This window comes from Triplophysa rosa, linkage group LG10, assembly GCF_024868665.1.
Source record: "Triplophysa rosa linkage group LG10, Trosa_1v2, whole genome shotgun sequence".
NCBI lineage: Eukaryota > Metazoa > Chordata > Actinopteri > Cypriniformes > Nemacheilidae > Triplophysa > Triplophysa rosa.
The window spans coordinates 12,885,849-12,901,666 of NC_079899.1; the positions used below are offsets into that span (position 1 = coordinate 12,885,849).

Sequence of the window (15,818 nt, forward strand, 5' to 3'; positions counted from 1 at the left end):
ATAACTCCCACTTTAAAGTCCCAGCGAAACAAAATTGACTGACTTGTACAGATAAATTGTTTACCACAAAACTAGTAACGTAAGGTAACAAAGTAAAAAGAATAACTTTTGCTTACATGGGGAATTTAATAGTTGCCATCTCACACCACAATGTTCTTCTTCTTTAGAATTTAAGTTTCTTTTGGCTATAATTCTGCTTCCTTTTTGCACTGCACAAAACATTCTTCACAATTCTTCACCCGTTTTACAATCGCAAGATACAGCAGTCAGCATATTCAGGAGAGGCCACTTGCCATTCTTCTCCCTGTTTATTTTTTAACAGCTTTTCGCTGCTATAGCTTTTTAATCCCATTATTAAATTTACAAAGCGCCACTTCAGGGGTCAAACAAAACAAAATTAAACATTGCACAGCAAGAATAATGGAGAGAAGCACTTCCTCAAAATACATTACATTTATTGAAAATATAGCAGAGGTTACTGGTTGACATGGAAACTGTTAGAAATGGAATCAGTCATGAACTATCTCACCATAATAGAATAAAAGTGAAATCTCACAGTGCTGTGACAGACTAGTCTAGAGGTGTGAGATCTTCCACTCTCACAGCGAAATGTTAGTCCAAACAGACTTTTGGATCAGAACATTTGCCATTTTATGGTTTTGCATTATGCAACGCTGACTTAATAGTGCAACTTCCACATGAAAATTTTCATGAAGGCAAAAAAGTCCAGTAGGCTATGTGGCAGACGCTCTGACTCTCTTCTGCCATATATATACACGATTCCTTTCTGCAACTCTCATTTATTAGAAAGGCATCCTACATATGCAAGTATTCTTTAAGGACCCATTCAATAAAATACAAGAGTTTGGTTTACAGGTCATGATGACATTAGTCATCTTTATAAACTGGAACCACAGGGACATATGGGCAGGGGGGAAACATGCAACAAAAATAAACCAATAAATAAGCTAATTTACTTTTATTTCAGATAGAGCAAAATGCAACAATGAGCTTTAGGAAAAAAAACATTACACAACTGTCAAGTAATCTAAGATGAAAGTAGATGAAGTAGATGATCTTACAAGACAAGAAAAGTTCAAAAACCAAAGAACAATATGTTATATACAACTACACAAATAACATTTACATTCAGGCACTTAGCAGATGCTTTTATCCAAAGTGACTTAAAGAGAAGATAAAGGAAACAATAGAGTAAAGCGATTTGTCAATAGGAGGCGATAAAAAATATGGGATCCTCTGCACCTTTGGCACAATTTCGTAAAAGTATACTATAGCAGATTTTCTTTACGTATGGCTGGAAAACACTATAAGACTCTTAAAATCTGAACAGTTTTTTAAAACTAGACATCATACACTTGCAGACTTTTTGAAAGTTTCAGATGGAAACACACTTACTGATCAAATCTGCAGACTGGCACAGACTTTCTGCAACAACTCCAGACTGAAAATCTGGGCAAAAGTCTTGGAGTGTATTTTGGCCTTTAGTCGTCTCAGAGTTCTGCAAAAATAAGGAGCAGGTAAAAACGGCTACAATCACAAATTTGAGGGTGTACATGGGCTAGTTTACTGGATACAGAATAGTGAAATTTCTCTCACATAAAGTGTGTACTGTAATTATACTGTATGTTTAAGTAGTATAAAGCCCAGTAGATGATTCTAGGATGCGCTCCTATTAATATTATCCTGAGATTCTGATTGGTGTGTCATCAGTTTTGAATGTTTACTGATGACTTCAGTTCATTATATTATGTGTTTTCTGAATGAGAACAAGGTTAAACCTTTGCAAAATGAGGACGTTTTGTGTGGGGTTTGTACAAGTTGGTGTATTGTTCTGAGAATGTGTTTATAGTTGTCAGAAAATGGGGAATTGTTTAATGAATTATGTGTTAGCAATCAATAAAAACGGTAATACTAAAATGTAGTGGAATGTCTTGGAAAGAAGTAAAAAAAAGCAGCAATTGAAACTACAGCCACACGAAGCAAATATTTTATTCACTATACATGTACATATTAAACATAATAAAATGTTCATGGATGCCACTGAGCTTTCAACAGATCTTCACAATGATATTTGTTTATTATAGTCGTAATACTGTCGTCTGCCTTGATGTTCTGAAGTAAACACAAGACTTCAGATAAAAGTGCTCTGCAAGGTATAAAAAAAGAACTATATTAGAAACTTTTAATTAACACTGTCGGTCTCACTATACCTTATACATACTGCATAGTTATAAACTATCAATTACAAATACTGAATAATTGACTGCAAAGAGGATTGCACAGTAGAAAACCACTATATTGTCCATTACCGAGTGCTGCTGGGATCACTGCTGTCCTTGCATATCATGTGAGCAACCTGTTCAAGATGTTTTCTGAAGTTCTGTAGCTGAGGTAGAGACGACCCAATGTTCACATCCATAAACCATGATGTTGGAAAACAATCTGCAATCTTTTATACAGATGAACGTTAGTCTGACAATAAATATTAGTAATTACATTTTCACATGAGATTATATTGAAGTAATCTGAATATGCACCTTTTTGCATTTCTGGACGGTATGTTTTGGACTAGAATCATTAAGGACCGTTATCATCAAATAACGACCCAGGAGTTTTTCCAACATCAGCTCTTTAAGAATCTGCTCCGGAATCAATCCATCCCATAAAGCCATATTACCAAGCAACTGAAACAGAACGTGAAAAATTAAACTGTACAGCCTAAACATTGAAGTGCAATTTTTAAGATGACATTGTATATGATGTATATGATATATACAGTATATATATTTATTTAAGATTTAATATTAGAAAGTGATTCTAAAATTTGTGTATAAACATGTAGTACGCTGAGGACTAAGTGAAGTGAAATGTCATACCTTTACAGCCGAGTAAAACTGTTTGTTCTGAAACAGGAACTGTGGTGACCTCCTGTCATCTAAAGACCTTAAACGTACAACAGAATTACAAATACAACATGTTCTGATTAAATCAAGGCACTGTGTACTAAATAAAAAACAGTATAAACAAACTAACATCAGACTCCATTAACAATTATCTTGCAAAACCCACAGCTTTGCCAAACCCTGATTTTCCAAAACAAACAAATAAAAAACATTTACTTTTTGGGGTAAAGTGGGACAAAGACATCATTGTCTACTGCACTCCTCAGTCTCTGAATAACTGCTTCTACAAAGGCCTAAGGGACAAAACAAGAGGTTGTTTGCACTATGCCTAAAATACATTCGTAAAACTGTGAAATGGTGTAGTATAACAATACCTTGACTGGTTTGCTTTGTTCACCATCAAATACAGAATAGTCATCCTGTATTCTCTTGCACAGTGTGGTGAGGTTGTTAGACTGCTGTGAAGACAGAGGGTCCCACACCAGCTCCACAAAACCTGCCGGAATCATTATCATACGTTTTAATAAGATAACATCAGGATTCCGGTCCCTAGAAAATCAATAACCGGAAAGACGAAACAAGACATTCTGACACCTTTAATGGAAAATCAGGCGAATATATTAGATTAATCTAGCGAATGTTCTGTTCCCAAACTTAAGATATATGATACATGCATTTAAAGGGCACTATAGACCTGCTAGCCTAAAGAGCACACTGACTTGTATACATACAATGTAGTGAGATTCTCGGTTTGTCTCAATGTTGTAGGTATGCATGCATGCATGCATGGTTTCTGACCTAAATTAAAATTTATGAAAATATTACATTAACATATAGTATTAGAAAACAAGTAAATAAAACTGAACTGTTTCAGTACCAGTTTATGTTATGAGCAAGTAATGGCGGCTTCTGTAGGTTAAAACGTGTATAACATGTACATTCAGGTTTTTTATATAAAAAATATTTATGGCTTTCTAGCAAAGGGATTTTAATAGAAGATTATTACATCTTATTATGATTATTGTTATTACTGCATATTAAGGCATACAAGTCTTCAGGTGGGTACCCTTTAAGTACTCGCAAAAAAATCACCTTGAACTTTGGATAAGATTGTCTTCTCGGATATGGTGGGCAGTGTCTTCATATCCATGTTCTCCGATTCTTCATAACCCTGACCATGGCAGAACCTCTCAACAGCAGAATACCACGGTAACGCCTCAAAGTCCTCCCCCTCTGCCTGAAATACAAATACATGCATCTCTAACCAAAACATGACAAGAATCAAATTGAGTGCAAGTCACTGATGAACGAATGGAAATCTAAATGAGCTAAAATAGATTTATAGTATATAAGTGTTACTTATTCAGTTTAATTTCTATAGTGATATATAGATACAGTATACAGTATAATCTCTCAAATATGAACAGTGATGTCATCTGTAGGCATGATGTAATATTGCACCTTAAGTGGATTCCAGCCAATGAGCTGGTGTCGGATCAGAGGGGCCAGAAGTTTGGGAAGGCACAGTCCAATGTAGGCATTATTGTAGGATTCTGGAAACGAGACACGCCACTCATCAAATCTGGATAGGATTTTCTTCACGTCCCAAAAGTCCGTCTGAACATCTGCAAATATTTCCTGAGACCTATTCAGTAGGTCAGCTGTTAAAAGAAATTGAATCAGTGTTTTGGATGCAGTAACACATCAAATCTGAACATTAAACATAACCAAAGGTCTTCATTCTTCAGCTTCCCCCACCTCTTTTACTTTGTAGCTCCGCCTCCTGAGCAGTCGCCGGTTCCCAATCAGACAGTAAGCACTCAACATCTTCAGAATAGTCAAGCAAGCTAAGACATGAAAACACTTGAAGACTATAATTTAAGGATTAGAAGCATCTTTATTCAGATTTCCAAGAAATGACATTCAGTAGCAGTGAAAGTGTCTCACCTCTGCTGAGCTGGGCTGGAACCTCCAGTAGCGTCACCATTGCTTTGTGAATCAGTATTATCTACAATATATACACAATACACAATATTATAAAGACAAGAGCAGACACAGCACTGTAAGTAGACTACAGAAAAGAAAGACTTTTGCATAGGAGAACGGTTTAGTCTAGGAAATAAGACTAAACTATGATATGGATGGCAGGCTTGAGCAACTCAAGAACTGGATTCCTTTCAAATCACAAATGTAAAATTTTAATTCATTCAACAGGTAATTTTTTTATGTTGGTTTGCAAAAACAGTTAATATATAATGAAACGCATATAATTGAAATACAATGTTTGTAGATAAAATTTCAAAGGTATCGGGTGTGTGCTTGTCTGTCTGTAATGTCAATGAAACCTTCAACCTTTTTTTGTCTTGAGAAATAAGCTTTTCATTTCATTAGAATACATTTTATGTAATATATTGCTGCAGTTTTTCTAAAGAAAATCTATGAAAACATTTCTATATATCTTACAAGTTAGCTTTTGAATTCGAGTGGATTCCTCTTGCACTTCTTCTCTTCTCTGACTCAACAGCGCCTCCGCCTGGTCAATGTAAAGACTGTGCATATCCAACTCAACCGAGTTTATTAAAGCCATCTGAAAAATAAGGCATGCAATGTGTGAGATATAATTGATACTGCATATAATAATATTAAATGAAACACGTTCTTAGAGATTAACCACTGCTTACCTTCTCAGACAGGCATTCCAGCAAGTTCTGTGAGAATATGTTCATGGTGCGGTAGAAGCGGAGCTGCTCGTCTGCAAGGTGAGTTTCGAGGCTCTCTAAGGTGCTCTTGGCCATTTCAACATCCAGCTGAATCCTCCTTAGGTCTGCCTCCCGTGCCCTGTGCACCTCCCTCAGCGAATCTAATCTACAGATTACAATGAGTTCAAGGAATTTAAAACACTCTGAAATTAATTTAGCATGTCTTATACTGTAAACTGTGTGCATATAAATGGACTGTGTATTGAAGAAGTTATTCATGGACGATAATGGTGAAGTAAAAAGCACTTCTTACTTTCCAACTATTCTTTTCTTTATGACATCAATGCTGACTGCTGGATGTGTTTCAGGGATGTCCAATTTCTTTTTTCTGTTTGGTCTCACAGGAGCCTGATGTCGCTTCTAAGAACAAAAGAAAACTTGAAGGTACTGTTGAATTTTCTGAATGTCTCAATTAAAAATCTTATACTACTTACAAAAGTCTTAAATTACAACTAAGTACTTGGTGGATGAGCTGCATGTTAACATCATCAAAGTCTCACGCTTTCCAAATCACTCACGTAAGTTCAGTAATGGTTAGATTGTGTACTGTCTACGTAGACTGTGAAATGATTTCCAGGACAGAGCTTTAATGTAACATTGAAGGGTCTCACTTGGTGTTTACTGACTCCTTTTCCGATCTGTTGCTCCTCCCAAATGTGCTGGTCTTCCTCCTCCTGACTATCTGAAAAACTCTCTTCACTACCACTCTCTACAAAAAGCAAAAACACAGATCAACACCAGAAGTATTGAACCCTTAGAAAAGAATGCTACACATTTACATGCTCCTCACCCATCTTCTCGGCCATACGCTCTCTCAGAGTCTTGGGTTTGGGTGCAAACTCGATTCTGCGTTCATGATCATCTGGCTCATCATCGCTGTTTTGCTCAGCCTCGCTCCGATCTTCTTCCATTAAACTTCCAGGAGTGCTGGGTGAATCCAGTGGGATGTAATCTTGCCGGGCTCGGGCTTGTCTTCTCTGCTCTTTGGCAGCATGAATCTTTCTAGCATCTGGGATGGTGACTGGAACGAAGAACAAATAAAAGCATTATCACACTTGTATTAAGAGGTACCACATGTTAGCATTAAATACATGTTTATATGTCACTGTGTCACATATATGTTTTCTTTGGTCACTGTTACACAAATCAATTTAATAAGCACTTAAACTGTGATAAACACCTGTCTGTGGTTTTGACGAACTGGATGAACTTGAGATGGTAGAAGAGCTTCCATCATCACTGTCAGGCAGTACATCCTCAGCATCACTGTCAGACTGCACACTGACATCTAGCTTTTTCTTAACTAAAAAGAAATGAAGGGATGTGTTAGGTGCCGTAGACACAGATGAATAACACGACATCTAAGTTACTGTAAATCAACAGACGCACCTTGAGAGCTTGGTAACGGTACAGGGGGATCCTCCTTTTTCCGTGCTTGGAAAAGCACTTCTTTATTGACTGATCGATTCACTTTAAAAGAACTTCCCTCAGTGGCTGCAAAAGTTGAATCGTTTCTTTGTTAAAAAAAGAGGCATGCGCGTACGCGAGATTACAGGTTAATACTTACAATCCTTGTCCTCGAGAAAGCTGAGTGTGTTGGTTTTTGATGAGTGATTATTGTCTTTAGACTGCAGTGAAGTGACAGCTGGCTCCTCCGCATCACTCGAGTCAGACCTTCGTGATTTTGAACCGCTTGAAACCCCTCTTCGCGCTAAATCTGCTGTTGAAAAGTGGATCGGTTTCTCCGTTTCCTTTGTAGCGTCACAGTTGGCGACTTTTTCATTCTCATCTTCCTCACTGGATTCATCTTTCCTTTGCCTGAAATTTCTGCGAGGCTTTTTGTTAAACATGTTAAAAATCTAACCCAGCATGAACGTGAAAACGACGTTAAGCGATGACGTATATCCACTTCCTGGTCGTTGTTTAAAGACATTTCAAAATAAAAGCCCATGTGTACGATTCTCAAAATCTCGACATAAAAAGCAGTAAAATATAGTTAAAATAAAATTAACACCTCAAATTATTTTTCTAAATGTCTGCTATTCAGACGTTCTTAGTAGAAAGGGTCTATAACTACATGAATATGTCAGTCAAGTCGAGGGTAAATTGAAACATTGGCCCAATGTCTTTGGGAAATGTTTATATTTTAATTTAAAAAATGAACATTAACAAATGCACAGTCTTATTAAAAAGACTTATTTGCAATATTATTGAACTAAAAAGGTACACTTATTATATTATTTGTTGTAAATCAGTTAACAATTTAAGTGAACTCTTCACTAAAAGTAGTTCACTTCAAAATTTGCCCCCATTGACTTTCTATAGTAGGAATAAAAATTACTATGAAGTCAAAGAGGCGAATTTTGAAATGAACTACTTTAATTCATAAGATATAATATTGGCATTTTTTTAAACGAGCAAGTATAATATCATATTTTACGTATTTTGTCAAACAAGCTCCTATTACCATTATTCTTGGAATAAATAGATTAAAAATATTTAATTACTAGCATAAACGATGGAGGGTACTGTGCATTATATTTGGTAGAAAGATAGCAATTCATACTAATGACATTTAGTTTTTAAGTCATAAGGTATTATGTGGGTCTATATATTGCCTAAATATATATATATAACCTTTGATTTCCAGATGACTATAACTTCCTAAAAGAAACTTGACACTAATAGGGAAAATACAACCACAACAGCAATCTGGTTTATAAAATGTCATTTTTAAGCATGTTACATAACATACATAGGGCATAAAACATTTTCACAAGGATTTTGTGAGACTAAAATTTATGGGAAATAAAAAAAATCACATACACAATAAAAGGACAAAAAGGAGAAACAAAACACACATAGTATAGTGGTCCAATCTATCATGACACTTTCAGGACAAACACACACCTGTGCACATTCCACTGAAGAAGTACTAAAGAGAACTTTAATATTGGCAATAAGGTATTGATTTCCATTCATGTGCTGTATTTAAGACATGCACAGGCAACGTTATTTACCACCAACACCGATATTAACCAATAGCAATCAGAGAGCAAAGACACACTCTCCTGGTCTTTCAAATCATTCATAACATGCTTCATGTGCAGTAATTTCCAGAGTGGATCATTTGGTGAAATCAACTATAAGAGAACCGTACTACCAAAATGTGCCACAGATCGAGTCAGTATTGATCTGCATGCTAGTGGGGGTATTGAACACTTGAAACATAGCATTGATCAAACCTAATAATGATAATATGCCCCGAGAAATCATGGTTTTATCTATGGATGATTTTGATTGCCATTAAATTAAAGAAAAGGGAACACTAAACAGGCCAAAATCAACTGCATTAAAAAGAAAACAAATATATTAAACCGTTTATAAACCGATGACTGTCTAGAAACTATATACCACTGCTTCAAAGCAAAAACTAAAATGCAATTTGAAATACTCCATTTCAACAGTTCAGAATTTCTTTTTTTTCTCCCAAATTTTCATATTGAACTACTTAAAATGTGATTGTCCACTGATTTCAGCGGAAACGCACAACCCTGGGTATTGCTGAGGTGACATAGGTGTTAAAATAACAGATACAGTAGGCGTATAAGACAACGGTAATCGAAATGCTTTTAATATCCCTGCAATCATTTTTTTAGTCTCAGACCTATTTGTGACGAAATGTGTGTCCTTATTTTACGTTAATCATTAATGTATTTCCCACTAACTACTTTAAGATTATGTTTGTATGAAATGACTCTAGTCATAACCTTCTACAGCAGAAACTGCACATTATGGTAGGCCAAGACAAACAAAGGAACAAGGTCCCCTCCAAATAAATCTCTTTTCTTGCCCAAAAGCTGCACTGTGAAAAGGACTAAATGTTATATTTTCATAAACAGATCTTAATTAATTACGGGTTTGTTCTTTACTGGACGAATTCTGACATGGAGTGATTAGGAATGGAGATGTGTATAAAGGTTGTTTTCTTTGCTGAAGGAGCTTGTTCTAGTTCTCTCCTCCCTCAACGCCTTCACCCTCATCTGGTGCGTTGTCAGATGTCCATAACTAGAGGAAAGAAGAAACATGAACGTGCCATTGTTTTCTGATCCACAGAATCCTTCATTTCAAATACACCACCATATGTAAGAATGCTTTACCTTAATTGATTAAAAAAATAGTTTTGTTACTTACTGTGAGGTTATCTCTCAGTAGCTGCATGATAAGAGTGCTGTCTTTGTAGGACTCTTCGTTCAGCGTATCAAGCTCTGCTATGGCCTCATCGAAAGCCTGAGTTTGAAAACATATTTTTAAAAACAATTTCCCCACACCTATAATGGTTGTATGGCCATAATGGAGACTTGAAACATACTTGTTTAGCAAGGGAACAGGCCTTTTCTGGGGAGTTAAGAATCTCGTAGAAGAAGACAGAGAAGTTAAGGGCCAGACCCAAGCGTATGGGGTGTGTGGGTTGCATTTCTGTCTTGCTTATATCGAATGCTTTCTGGTAAGCATCCTGAGAGCTTTCTATGGTTGCTGCAGAAAGAAAAAAGGCTTGTTTAGACATGCAATGCATATTAGACACCTAAATACTCAATGAAAGCCACTCCTTTAAACCCTCAAACTGAGCAATAAAAATATTAAACCGCAAGTCCAGTTCTTCATTGCGTACTTAAATAAAAAATTCTTAAAAAGGTTTGTCTGTATATAGACTAATCAACAAACTTCCCCTTTTCAAAGTTTTCCGTTACTTCAGACACCAGTCAAAAACGGACAGCTATGCATTCTTACTTTTCTTGTCATCTCCTGAGGCGACTTCAGCGAGGTATCTGTAATAGTCGCCCTTCATCTTCAGGTAGAAGACTTTGCTCTCGGGGTTCGTGGAGTTCTCGATTAAATATTTGTTCAGCAGCTCCTATAGGAAAAAAAGTGCACGTCAAGCACTGCACATAGAGTCAGAGAATAAATTTTAACATACACATTCTTTGTGTTGATCGAATAGGTCTCAATCATCATGCAAACTACGATAGCACAAGGTGAGCGACCTGAACATCTTTAATACTGGCTAAATTATCAAATTACCACCCTATTAGTTCCATTGCCACTCAAATCAGTTTCAAGGGATTTCCTTGTAACCTTCATTTTAGTCAAGGATTAATCTTAATCTGTGTCTATGATACTGGTCTCTAGCGCTGGAATTATATGGCTACCAGTCTGCTTCACCAGTAATCTTTGTCAGTGAAAGCAGCAGCATTAAGGCACTGGTAAATACCAAATTAACCACCACAGCAAAAATGGGACAGACTACCATGGAAATACCCAATACTGCCAACAAAACATTCTTTACCCTAGTACTTCAAAGCCAATTTAGACAATCTACAATTAAGATTTTAAAATTCTTCTCTATCCTCCTACACTTCACAGCCTGCCTGTGAAGTATGCATCACACATACTGTTAAGACAGACATGCAGAAAACATCACCTCCAACCAATCCTAATTTCAGCAACAACCAAAAACAGAAATTTACTGTCATTTTATCAGTGCTGTGAACGTTTTGAATCGACTGCACCCGAAAACGTCCAAGGAGACGTAGACAAAGATGAAACGAGCGTAAAGCAACATTCTCAGGAATTAGGGCCTGTTTCTTCTTGTCCGTCTGAGCAGAGGTCCAGGAAGCCTGCCAGAGCATTTTTTTATTCTTTACACTTGTCAAAGATTCTCAGCATAGAGCTGCCAGACATGAATGACCATTCTAGTGAAACAAGGACAATGCTACCCAGCCTGCTGCTTTTAGCCTAGAATATAACACTTAAGAAAAGAGAACCACATATCTATACCAGCACAATGGTACAGTCCAACCCCATGGCAGGAAGTGGCCCTTTCGGTTTTTTCAGTGGTAAGGTTCACTAATCAGTTTATGTGCATGCATTAGTCTATGCATCTATCCGTCTATCTAGACACTTTAATTCAAAGCAATTTACAGTGCATCTGCCATCTGAGATACTCATTTGAACCCATGACTCGTCTCAAACCCATGACCCAGTGTTGCCAGGGCCACACTTCTGAGTGAAGCTGCAGGACCGAGGAGTATGAGAGCTGGCAGCATATGGCAGCCTGTCAGGTGGGGTGTGGACCAACCTTGATCCCAGTGTAGACTCAGCAGTGAGATGAGTCACGGACACACCCTCAGTCCTCACCGACAAGCTGGGAAATGAAGCTGGAGATCTAACTAAAGCCGTGCACACCAACTGGCCATGAGTCATGACTCACTGCACAAACAGTTCTCAACTCTCAACTGGATCTAGACTGGACAACAGTTTCACTGACTTACCAAAAGGAAACTAGGAACGAGGAAGCCTAGAGTGGCAGGACCTACTTTCTCTTTCCATGTGAAGCACTTTCTGGATTTTTAGGAGCCTTCAAGGCAAGTTAAATGCTTTGGTGGTGAGGTTTCATTTTTGCAGACCGGTTTGGATGCTTGCAGGAACAAAGCAAATCAATTACTATGCAAATCACGTGTTTCACAATATGTAGAAAATAGTTTAGGGAGTTATCATGACCTCTAGTATTTGCATCTACCACTGAAAAACACACTCTGGTCAACTACTACAGAAGACCTCAAAGAATCTAACAACATTATTCATAATTTATCAACCAAAATCATGAAAATCATAAAAAATAGGGCATTAATTGCAGTCTTAATCCACAACCTTCTCTGGTTATCTATAGTCTTATGCAACCATTACAGCTCAGTTTGAGAAAAATAACCATAGCTTCCATTTTTGCTATCCTCCTTCAGGCAACATTAAACTGAAAATTTTTCCAGCAGTAGCAAAAGCCTCAAGAATGAGGAACTGCATAGCCCCTTTAGCAATTCAGACAGCACTACTGAAGTCCACCTTGAGTAGTGCGCACACACCTACTGCTGAACTTTGATCATCTTATCTCTCCCTCTGCAAGGTAAAGAGACACACAGGCACATGATTTGATTATATAAACAAATATTTCCTTTTGTGGAGTACTGTCCGACAGGAAACGCTTCTCTGTGATGTCATAGTAATTCTATCAAAGCTGAGGTTTTACTGAGGTTAGGCAAACGATAAAAATAAAATGCAGAGTTGCTACTTGTTTCCTGATCTTTACATATACCAGCACCCGATATAAAAAGTAATAACTCCACAGCTGTCCTTGTGCAAGACTGTACATGCTGCTCCTCTTAATTTACATACTCTTGTCTCCAGTGAGAGCCAAAACTGGGCTGCTGTTATATCAGAAAAGAGGACATAGTCTCTGCCATGTTCTTTGTAATGCACGTGGCCAATGGAGGAACCGTAAATACTTGGATGCACACATTACATCATTGCATATAGCTTGCTAGGCAGTACTGTATTAAAATTCCTTGCGTTTCAACACACACATGCTGTTCAGGCTTTAAAGCTTTGTAACTATGATATAATTAAAGCTTTGTAACTATATGATATAATTACACACAACTTTATTAATTTAAAATGTTTAAAAACTGTACCACTAAATAACAACGTTTAAACGACCCCATTCAAATCCTAAATAAAACCAATGACGTCATTGCGTAATTTGCATATTGCACTGCAATTGTCCCGGTTACGTTTTCATTCTGAATTGCAAATGATCTTTTTTGCTATTTATCCATAGCAAATTACCACCAACCTTTTGGTTTCTAGAGCAATAGTTCTCCCTAAAATTATTTTCCTTTTGCACCATATGCCTATTGTAGAAACACACTCACCAACACATCGTTGCAGATATCCCGCAGTTCATCCTCCACTTTCTCCCGGTATTCCTTCACCATCTGCAGTTTCTTGTCGTTGCCTTCGGTCTTCTGCTCGATGCTAGAGATGACCCTCCAGGCAGACCGCCGGGCGCCCACCACATTTTTATAAGCGACGGACAGCAGGTTTCTCTCCTCGTTGGACAGCTCGGCCCCGGCTTCAGTCACCATCTTCATACAGGACGCCATATCATCGTAGCGCTCGGCCTGCTCAGCCAGCTTCGCCTTCTGGATAAGCTCTGTTCTGTCCATCCTGTCGCTTTGTAAGTCTGTGAGTGTTTCTAGGTCTATGGGACACTCGACAGGTCAAAGGAGGGAAATGAACCGCCGTTTAATCCTTGAAGACGCTGAGGAGGAGAAATTATAACAGTGAAGGCGTCATGCATTGTTCAAAGAGGCTCTTTTGTACTAGTGTAGCGTGTTCAGATCAGCTGAGAAATTTGCTGGGCATGTCTTAAAATCTGGAAAGCTGCTTACTTACTAAACATATTTGGGGCATCACTGGCGCGTTTCTAGGTAGGCAGCTCGCTAGGTTTGAAGACACAGCTAACGTTAGGGTGTGTGCGTTAACACATCTGTGTCAGTGCAATCGTTATAACGTTAGCCCTGCCCTCTTTAATAATATGCACAAATCTTTAAAACGAACCGTTAGTTTTAACTACCTATTAAATACTCAAAATAGGACATTACAGTTCAGTACATCGATCTTCATCATACCGAGTCAATATGACTCAATAAAATCAAGCCTGATTTCCGTAGCAATGAAGCTGCTGGCAATGAGGCTACAATGCAAGGCGTTGTTTGACTAACGTTATAACAACCACCAGAAATACGTATTAACTAAGCGTAACGTTATATTTTTACTAAAATTCCATTTGAGTCAACCGATGGCAAATCAAATCTCACAAAATAGTCTTTAAACAAAAATAGCTGATGACCCGCCTTAATGTCACAGCCACGGGGCTTGTCTTATGCGCTAACTTAACACACAATCACATCATGTTTTACAATTAATGTGCGTCTGACGGAACAAATCGTCCTTAAAATGAGTAACGTTACATTTATATTAGCTTTATTGTTTAACGCAAATCAACCTTTTTCCTGGTAGACTCGGACGCATTTTGGCACCCCCCCTGCCCCCCAACCGACCAGCGCGTTTAAATCGATTATGCAGTCCGTTGCAATAATATAAAATATTTAACTATAACATATAATCTCGTACTACAAACATACACGACCCCTCAAAGCTGAAAATTTTAAATTACATCTCACCTCTAGATCAATGGTTCACTCCACCGGATTGATAGCCTTTGAGCTCGGATGGTTAGGAAAAAAATGTACTAGAGAAAGACAATCGAAAGTGTTAGTGTAGGACGTCACTAATCCCGCCCGTCGGCCAATCAGATCTCACAAATTCCGTCCATCACTCTATATTTTACGCGATATCGTCCAATAGTCGTTTAGCGCGGGGAATGGGGGCGGGTCGGTGGGAAAGTTAGGTTGGCCCGTTAACTCTGACTTGTAGCCACGGGGTTTCCTCCAATTAGAGCAAGGGAGGTGACGTCACTATTGCTATGGCGATCCCCCTCCTCCCACCCATACCCAGCATCACCATCAGCATCATGATTGGAAGCTGGATGCAGCAAAAGCAGTTCTAGCTTATCTACTGAGACCCAAATCCCTGATAAATAATAAATAATTGGTGTAGGCCTACGTGTTAATTACTAGTTGAGTTTATAAATGAGATGGATTTAGAAAAATAAAGTGTTACAAGTCAAAGTAGATGTTCTGAGCACTACTGTCTGTTTGTGATATGCTTTTAAAATTTGTACAAAAAATATATTAAGTTAACAGAGAAAACAAATAGGAAACTTGAAATAAAAATATTTCAAGATGATATTTATTGAAGCATTCTTTTACGTCCAAGAATGTAACACCCATAGACCTACATATTAAAAAGTGTGTGGTCATTAAATTACAACAATAGGCATTTTTACATTGTTTGAGCATGTTTTAAGCTTCCCAGTCAATTTCCTATGAGGTAACTAAATTACAGTGTGTGTTATAGGGTGGGGCAGGACAATGACAAATTTTGACATCCAGTTTTGTCTGAACAGGTAAACGTATTTGTACATTTCAGTGAGTGTAGAAGGGAGGAAATGTATAGAAAAAAGTAAAAGCCAATTCAAAGATCAATATCAGGTATTCAAATTCTTAAAAACGGTTTTGGATCAATTGTTTGGGCAAAAAAGTTAGCTTTAGACAGCTCATGGTAGTGTATCTATCACCAGAAGAAGCAGAGTTTCAACCAGCCTGCATGGGCTAAG

The 15,818-nt window shown here is 37.6% G+C and overlaps 2 protein-coding genes across 3 annotated transcripts; both read right to left on the reverse strand.

Annotated features, from left to right (window-relative positions):
* Positions 1-456: 456 nt before the first annotated feature.
* Positions 457-7,589, reverse strand: gcfc2 (GC-rich sequence DNA-binding factor 2). 2 transcript variants are annotated; one of them, XM_057343678.1, is made up of 18 exons: positions 7,251-7,589; positions 7,073-7,177; positions 6,864-6,986; positions 6,474-6,704; positions 6,295-6,392; positions 5,937-6,043; positions 5,606-5,789; positions 5,388-5,511; positions 4,872-4,932; positions 4,683-4,795; positions 4,386-4,585; positions 4,017-4,161; positions 3,299-3,420; positions 3,141-3,217; positions 2,898-2,964; positions 2,559-2,705; positions 2,331-2,470; positions 457-2,167 (listed from the first exon to the last, which is right to left on the reverse strand). In XM_057343678.1, the coding sequence occupies exons 1-18, from the start codon at positions 7,531-7,533 to the stop codon at positions 2,050-2,052; spliced, it is 2,445 nt and encodes an 814-aa protein (XP_057199661.1). In that variant the 5' UTR covers positions 7,534-7,589; the 3' UTR covers positions 457-2,049. The 2 variants fall into 2 exon arrangements, with proteins under 2 accessions (XP_057199661.1, XP_057199662.1); XM_057343679.1 differs by having other exon boundaries at positions 458-2,167; positions 4,683-4,771.
* An 805-nt stretch (positions 7,590-8,394) lies between these two features.
* ywhaqb (tyrosine 3-monooxygenase/tryptophan 5-monooxygenase activation protein, theta polypeptide b) lies at positions 8,395-14,887 on the reverse strand. The gene is made up of 6 exons (XM_057343680.1): positions 14,764-14,887; positions 13,450-13,838; positions 10,475-10,598; positions 10,056-10,219; positions 9,878-9,973; positions 8,395-9,751 (listed from the first exon to the last, which is right to left on the reverse strand). The coding sequence occupies exons 2-6, from the start codon at positions 13,741-13,743 to the stop codon at positions 9,692-9,694; spliced, it is 738 nt and encodes a 245-aa protein (XP_057199663.1). The 5' UTR covers positions 13,744-13,838; positions 14,764-14,887; the 3' UTR covers positions 8,395-9,691.
* Positions 14,888-15,818: the final 931 nt, after the last annotated feature.

Excerpts from the sequence above, each read along its gene's own strand:
- ywhaqb (XM_057343680.1), bottom strand. The coding sequence starts at position 13,743 with ATGGACAGAACAGAGCTTATCCAGAAGGCGAAGCTGGCTGAGCAGGCC. Across the intron at positions 10,599-13,449 it reads ATATCTGCAACGATGTGTTG|GAGCTGCTGAACAAATATTT; the intron begins GTGAGTGTGTTT and ends TTTTTCCTATAG. Across the intron at positions 9,974-10,055 it reads CCTGTTCCCTTGCTAAACAA|GCTTTCGATGAGGCCATAGC; the intron begins GTATGTTTCAAG and ends TTTCAAACTCAG.
- gcfc2 (XM_057343678.1), bottom strand. The coding sequence starts at position 7,533 with ATGTTTAACAAAAAGCCTCGCAGAAATTTCAGGCAAAGGAAAGATGAA. Across the intron at positions 6,705-6,863 it reads TTCGTCAAAACCACAGACAG|TCACCATCCCAGATGCTAGA; the intron begins GTGTTTATCACA and ends TCTTCGTTCCAG. Across the intron at positions 6,393-6,473 it reads GCGTATGGCCGAGAAGATGG|AGAGTGGTAGTGAAGAGAGT; the intron begins GTGAGGAGCATG and ends TGCTTTTTGTAG.